Below are 8,145 nucleotides of genomic sequence, written 5' to 3'. Positions count from 1 at the left end.
CTTCATTTGATCACTTGAGTCCAGAGTTAAAAACTGAAATCAGAAAACTCAGTTCTGCTGAAAGGGCTTGGTTGTCACTGGTAACATTACATTTTTCCTTCAGATGCTGATGAGCTTGCAGTTTTGTTTCTCAGTATTTCTGTTTAGTTTTCTTAAATGCAGATGCTTTTCTTTACATTGCTGATTATCTTCATATATTCCAACTTTTATTTCTTTATTCAAACCTTACACGACGATAATACCAGCTATACCTCAGCAATAAGGTATGGTAGTTCTGTCTGCATGAGTACTGTTCAATTGAAATCAGCCATTACTGAGAACCCTGCTGTCTGTACACATTAGATTAATACACCTTAAATGAAACCCCTGCATTTTTTGATGGACTGTGAAATGTTCTTACAGATGATATGATTTTTCTGTAGCAGCAAAATTACATTCCACCCTCCATTTTCTCCATGGTGTCTTTTGAGAGGTAGACTACCCAGTAGACCATGTTAAATGCACCAAATGTAACCGGAAAAAGTATGCGAGCATATTTGTCAATTTTGCTTGTTCCACTATTTGCAGGTGAAGCTGGAGGAAGAGCTGGAGCAGATACAACGGTGGTGGGTGAAGAATGTTTTGAGGATTGACCAAACAGTCTGGATGGTAGCAGGTTCTGCTCTAGCGTTGCTCCACATTGGCGATGAACTGGAGTGGGTCTCAATGAGGCTATTGTAGGAGTGCAAGGAGGGGGTGGTGGTGTGCTTCTTGCCAATGGCATTGTAGGGGATGCATGTGTGTGCCCAAACTTACTGGGTGTTGGCACAGAAGATGGTGAAGTAATAGTTGAGGGAGGTACCTGGCCAATTAGAGATGGTCTTGCTATCGCACTCTTGCTATCATTCTCCAAGTGATCTTTTTCAGTGCCAAGATTATCTGATTGCACCAAGAAGTTCATTCTCTTCCTCAAATTACCATTTGAATCAGGGTGCTTCAAGAGAACAGAGAAAGAACATTGCTTCAATAGCAGAAACCAAGAATTCATGTTGCATCTAATGGCGAAAAATGATTACGTACAAGTGATTTTGTGAATGTAATAGCAATAATATTTGTCAGCCTAACTTTCTTCATCAGTAAAAGCTAAACTATTTGATCGCATTATGCTTTAAAATCTGGATTCTCATTACAATCTCGAGAAAACCAACCTCTCCAATATCTTTTCATTCCCGTTTCAAAACTTTGGAAAAATGTCTGATTTAGTGCCGCTACATCTTGAACAAAGTTCATTGTTCCACACAATGTTTTTCACCCAGCAATTATTGGCTTGCATCAGTACTTCATAAAATAGAACTCTGCCCAACAGAGATAGAAGGAACTGCCGATGCTGGAGAGTCTGAGACAACAAGGTGTAGAGCTGGATGAACACAGCAGGCCGAGCAGCATCAGAGGAGCAGGAAGGCTGACGTTTCGGGTCTAGACCCTTCTTCAGAAATGGGGGAGGGGATGGGGATTCTGAGATAAATAGGGAGAAAGGGGGAGGTGAATAGAAGATGGATAAAGGAGAAGATAGGTGGAGAGGAGACAGACAGGTCAAGGAGGTGGGGTTGGAGCCAGTAAAGGTGAGTGTAGGTGGGGAGTTAGGGAGGGGATAGGTCGGTCCAGGGAGGACGGACAGGTCAAGGAGACAGGATGAGGTTAATAGGTAGGAGATGGGGATGGGGCTTGAGGTGGGAGGAGGGGATAGGTGGGAGGACAGGTTAGGGAGACGGGGACGAGCTGGGCTGGTTCTGAATGCGGTAGGGGGAGGGGAGATTTTGAAGCTTGTGGAGTCCCCATTGATACCATTGGGCTGCAGGGTTCCCAAGCGAAATATGAGATGCTGTTCCTGCAACCTTCAGGTGGCATCATTGTAGCACTGCAGGAAGCCCAGGATGGACATGTCATCCCCGACAGGTGGTTATAATAACAAAAGACTAAGCAGAACAGAGTTGCTTGTCAACAGGAAAGGAACATTTAACTCACCCAAACCTAGGTTTTTGAATACCTAGCATCCAAATCCAAATCAACAAAGTTGAATTCCTGTAAATTGACCAGCTGGATACCACAGTTGATCACATTAAGAAGAAAGAAAATATTTTAAATTATAAATATATATGCAAACTGTGCAAATTGGTTCAGTGGGTGCCTGAAGGTTACAGACTGGGACTCTTCAATGTTGAATTTTCAGTCTGCAGATTTAGAGTCATAAAGTTATAGAGCTGTACAGCATGGAAATAGAAGATTTGGTCCAACTCATCCACCATGCCAACTAGATATCCTAAACAAATCTAGTCCCATTTGCAAGCATTTGGCCCACGTCCCTCTAAAACCTTCCTATTCATATATCCAGATGCCTTTTAAATATTGTAATTCTCCTCACCACTTTCTCTGGCAGTTCATTCCATACATGCACCATCCTCTGCATGAAAAGGTTGCTCCTTAGGTCCCTTTCCAATCTTTCCCCTCTCACCTTAAATCTCTGCCCTCTAGTTTTGAACACCCCCACCTCAGGGAAAAGATCTCGCCTATTCATGCCCCTCATGATTTTATAAACTTCTATAAGGTCACCCCTCAGCTTCTGACGCTCCAGGGAAAGTAGCCCCAGTCTATTCAGCCCCTCCCTATAGCTCAAACCCTCCGACCCTTGTAAATCTTTTCTAAACCCTTTCAAGTTTCACAACATCCTTCCTATAGCAGGGAAACTAGAACTGCATGCAGTATTCCGAAAGTGACCTAACCTATGTCCTTAAGCCACAACATGACCTCCCAACTCCTATATTCAATGCACTGACCAATTAAGGCAAGCATACCAAACACCTTCTTCAATATCATGTTTACCTGCTACTCCACTTTCAAGAAGCGATGAACTTGCATTCCAAGGTCTCTTTGTGCAGCAACACTCCCCAAGACCTTACCATTAAGTCCTGCTCTGACTTGCCTTTCAAAAATTCAGCACCTCACATTTATCTAAATTAAACTCCGTCGGCCATTCCTCAGTCCATTGGCCCATCTGATCAAGATGCCATTGTACTCTGAGGTAACCTTCTTCGCTGTCTACTAGACCTCCAACTTTGGTGTCATCTGCAAACTTACTAACCATACATCCTATGTTCAAATCCAAATCATTTATATAAATGACAAAAAGCAGTGAACCCAATCCTCGTGGCACATTGCTGGTCACAGGCCTCCATTCTGAAAAGCAACCCTCCACTACCACTCTCTGTCTTTTTCCTTCAAGCCAGTTCTGTATCCAAATGGCTAGGTCTCCCTGCATTCCATGTGATCTAACCTCACTAACCAGTCTACCAGGATCCATAAAGATCATATCCACCACTCTACCCTCATCCATTCTCTTTGTTACTTCCTCAGAAAACTCAATCAATTTATAGAAACACAATTTCCCACACACAAAACTATGTTGACAATCCCTAATCAGTCCTTGCCTTTCCAAATGCATGTAAATCCTGTCCCTCAGGATTCTCTCCAACATGGTGGCTCAGTGGTTAGCACTGTTGCCTTACAGCGCAAGGACCCGGGTTCAATTCCACCTTTGGGCAACTATCCAAACTATGGAGTTTGCATGTTCTCCCTGTGTCTGCGTGGGTTTCCTCCGGGTGCTCTGGTTTCCTCCGACAGTCCAAAGATGTGCAGGCTAGGTGGATTGCCATGTTAACGTACCCATAGTGTTCAGAGATGTATAGGCTAGGTGTATTAGCCATGGAAATATAGGGTTACAGGGAAAGGGTAGGGAGATGGGTCTGGGTGGGATGCTCTTCAGAGGGTCGGTGTGAACTTGTTGGGCCAAATGGCCTGTTTCCTCATTGTAGGGATTTTGTGATTCTGTGAACTTGCCCACCACTGATGTCAGACTCACTGGTCTATAGCTCCCTAGCTTTAACTTACCACCTTTCGTAAACAGTAGCACCACATCAGCCAATCTTCCAGCACCTCACCTGTGGCTGTTGATGACACAAATATCTCAGCAAGCTTAGCTAATCTCAACCTGACAGAAATGTAAACGCCCATGGTTTTTCTTCCTGACTGTTATCACAAAATCATAGGAAAGTTTGAGGCTCAGAAAGAATATGGGAATTTCACAGGAATTGTATTACCATACTGTTTTTCTCTTTCAAGTGTCACTGAGGAGGTATATAATCACACTGCTCTAAAAAGGGCGTGATACCCTCAAAAGAAAGAGGTTTTCTTTCAAAAGGTGCCCTCAAGAAGCAGAGTTGCATCTTAGGTAACTGATCCCTGTGGGGTTAACTGTCATAGACTAACTGCCATTAGTTTTTCCAAGAAATGTGTACATACTGATGAGGCAGCTATACATTTGGACATTGTCACTTTAACTTCCTGTAGCTTCAAATCCATTTCAAATTATTTGAAGAAAACTTACAGCAGAGATTTCAAAAGCTTTATTCAAGTAAAAATTATACTGATTTTCTTTGAACCACATAGGCAGTGTGAGTGTCAACTGTAATCTACAGAAGAAAGTTGCTCTCCTGTGATAGAGCATTCCTAATTTTTATTCCATTTACATCAACAGTAAAGATTTTGAATGGATTCTGCAGAAAGCCAGTAGATAATCTCTTACAGACCATGATCAAGATAGAATGAAAAATATAACTCCACCTGTACGTGAATGAATTTATACAATTGATTATAACTTGCAGAACTTGAGGTTACTGGGATGATGATGAACTTAAAATAGACTTACTGCCCCATAAATGTCAATAAAAAGCCCATCGCCACTTTCATACACTCGGTGAGAAACCAAAATGCCTGCCTCTTTTAAGCCTTCCTTTACGTACAAAGCAGGGATTTGTAACTGACATAGGATTGCCAAGGCCAATGGAGGCTAGAGCTGGCTGGAGTGACTTTTGTTGAAAACTGAAATCCAGGCTGCTGCATTCTCATCCTCTTCATCTCAACGATCACAACCTATCCAGAATATACCTTATTGACAACAGGCTGACCTCGGAAATAAAAACAGAAAGTGCTGGAGAAATTCAGCAGGTGTACCAGCATCTGCGGAGAGAGAAACAAAATTAATGTTTCAAATCTAAAATGACTCGTCTGCAAATTTTTCTCTGGGCTGATCATGTTTGCTGATGTTTGGGAAAAATACATGGGGTTGCCACTGTGTTTGATTAAAATGAAGCCTGGCTTCTGGTCATAGTCTTCATGAAAGGCCATGAGCTCGCTCCTCATTCAAAACCCATTCAGAAGTTAAAATGAACTTTGTTGATCGATTGTGTCTGCGTACTGAAATATCATAAAGAGATCATCAAAAATAGCTTGGGTTGTGAAGTCATAGTATAACTATTGATCCCTAATGCATTCACTGATTTCATATTGAGGATTTACTTTCGAAGGCAAACAATTTTAAATAAACCATGACATTGTTTTAAAATGTCTGTAGAGGCTACCTTGATCTCAACCTGTTCAAATACCATGAGGAATTATAAAATAGATATCTAAAAGCATCACTAAGGGATTGAGTTTTATGAAGATAATTGAAACTGACTATGCATAGACATTGGGCCAGAAATTCTGTTAAATGGCAATCATTCAAAACAAAACAGATGTACTGAAAGTGCAATTAGAACTGAATAAATATGACCTGGTCACCTTTACAGGGACATGGCTGCAGGATAGTGAGGATTAGGACCTGAATCTTGAAGGGTACAGGGCTTTCAGGAATGATAGGAAACTAGGAAAAAGAGGAGAGATAGTTAATGATGATGTTCACACAATAGAGAGGGAAGACCTCAATTCAGGAAATCAAGATGTGGAAACAATCTGGTGGAGGAGATAAGAAATGATAAACACCAAGTCACTTGAGGCAATGATGCAGAGGGCTCCGAACAGGAACCACACAGTGGGGTGAGGCATAAAGGAAAATATAGTGAGGGTTTTTCCATTGTGGCTGGCAAAATATAACTTGATCACATTCTCATTCTCACTTGTATTACTAAAAGATTGCTGCTCACTTAGCACTATCTTTGTTACTGACATTAAGTCTACTCTATCAGGTCATTCACCAAAGAGCTCTGCTGTCTGAACAATATCAGTTAAAGATTCCTGAATGAGTTCAAGTAAATTTTACAGCTCATTTTTGTTCTTAGTATTGATTCTTCTCATAAACTTTGCTGAGTTTTAGCTTCCCATCTGACTGCAGTGAGGACAGGAATGTTTTCCAGACTTGCCAATCCTGTATGATCACAGATTCTACAATGCGTTAGAAGATTGTCAATCTCTTTTTAAGATCTCTAGCCACCATACTGCAGACTGAGCTTTGGTCGTAAACCTAAGTGTCTCCAGTGCATTCTTTCCTATGTACCTTCCAGAAAAGATGTTGGGACAACTTGTCTTTGTCATACTCTAGCAAGTCAACTATGATGGTGTAATGTTGGTGCTCAATGTGTTCTCAGCTAGGTTGATAGGCTTTTGGCCTGGCCATCCTTCAATCAGTGAATGGTAATAAACTATGGTTGAGCATCTTTCTCCTCAGCCATTTGAAACATTTCTTTTTATGCCAATGTAGGTGAGATTATTTCATTTTGGTTCCGCCATGAGTCTAGGAAATCCAATGAAGTCTTCTGTTGACAGCCCCTTGACCAATTGTTTGACAACAGTTTGTTTCTGGATTAGTTGTTCTCTTGGAACTTATGGGACTCCTTCAAACTTTTTACGCAAATGGAGTTCCAAACAAACATTCTAGCTCAAATGTGAGGAGTGTTGATTGAGAACTGCATACACATTTTCAGTTGTCTTACAGTCTTTGTGTTCCACTGTAACTTGTAGCATTCATATGCAATTGACGGTTATTTCACCTATGGCATATATTCTCAGCTCTACAGGCTGTAGCATTTGCTTCCTGAGCCATAGTAACTGGACTAAGAGGATAATGACTTCAGTGGTGAGGTGGTAATGTAACTGGTCTAGTCATCCAGAGTCCCAGACTAATGTTCTAGGCACACTGGTTTGAATCCTACAATGGCAAATGGTGATATTTGAATTCAATTAAAAAATCTGAAATTAAAAGGCTGGCATAATGACAATCATGTAATGATTGTTGTAAATATGTATTTAGGAAACGAAATCTGTCATGTTTACATGATCTGGATTATATATTACCTCGACCCAGATTAAGTGCCCTCTGAAATGGCCTACAAAGTCAGCCAGTTGTAGAGCAATTAGGGATGAGCAATAAATATTGGTCCAGCCAGCAACATTCACATCTCATGAACAAAACTAAAAAACCCTTAGTGCATTAGATGTCCATTGACATAAACAAGTTCTGTGAATCCTGGATCATTAGCATCACCAGTTTCACGTTAAATGGTTCAGTTATCTTTTCCAGAGGAGACTGTAGTATTATATTACAGTCTTTGCATGTGTAATCTCTTCATTTTCTGCAACTCAGTAACGGTGTGCCATTTTTGCACTTAAAGTTTAATTTTGCGGCAATGCTGCATCTTAAGAACTGTCAGCTCAATGAAGTTCAATCAAGGTTTTTATCAGTTTTTCACATTTAGTTTTATTGACCAATAGGAAAAGCAATGAAAGAACAAACTGGTAAACTGCATTTGCAGTAGGGATTAAACCAGGGATTCTTTCCTCTCTTGTCCTAGGGAGTGTTGCCGAATAAAGACACCTTGGGGTATAGGTTCATAGTTCCTTGAAAGTGGAGTCCCAGGTAGACAGGGTAGTGAAGAAGGCATTTGGTACACTTGCCTTTATTGGTCAGTAAATTGAGTATAGGAGTTGAGATGTCATGTTGTGGGGTTGGAGGGTTTGAGCAATAGGGAGGGGCTGAATAGGCTGGGGCTATTTTCCCTGGAGTGTCAGTGGCTGGGTGGTGGCTATACAAAGGTTTATAAAATCATGGGGGGCAATAGATAGGGTGAATAGCCAGGGTCTTTTTCCCAGGGTTGGGTAGCCCAAAACTGGAGGGCATAGGTTTAAGGTGAGAGGGGAAAGATTTAAAAGGGACCTAAGGGGCAATACTTTTACGCAGAGGGTGGTGTGCGTAAAGAATGAGCTGCCAGAGGAAGCGATAGAGGTTGGCACAATTTCAACTTTTAAAAGGCATCTGGATTGGTACATGAATACAGT

At 41.3% G+C, this 8,145-nt stretch overlaps 1 protein-coding gene across 1 annotated transcript in view; it reads right to left on the bottom strand.

The window, feature by feature from the left end:
* Nucleotides 1-430: 430 nt before the first annotated feature.
* gabra4 (gamma-aminobutyric acid type A receptor subunit alpha4) overlaps nucleotides 431-8,145 on the bottom strand; it is a 56,862-nt gene continuing 49,147 nt past the window's right edge. The window contains exon 10 of the mRNA XM_048598070.1: nucleotides 431-973. Coding sequence (XP_048454027.1) covers nucleotides 431-973 — 543 coding nt within the window. The remainder of the gene's footprint in view (nucleotides 974-8,145) is intronic.

Source organism: Rhincodon typus, chromosome 1 (assembly GCF_021869965.1).
Source record: "Rhincodon typus isolate 14 chromosome 1, sRhiTyp1.1, whole genome shotgun sequence".
NCBI lineage: Eukaryota > Metazoa > Chordata > Chondrichthyes > Orectolobiformes > Rhincodontidae > Rhincodon > Rhincodon typus.
This window is presented reverse-complemented; position numbering and strand designations above follow the sequence as displayed.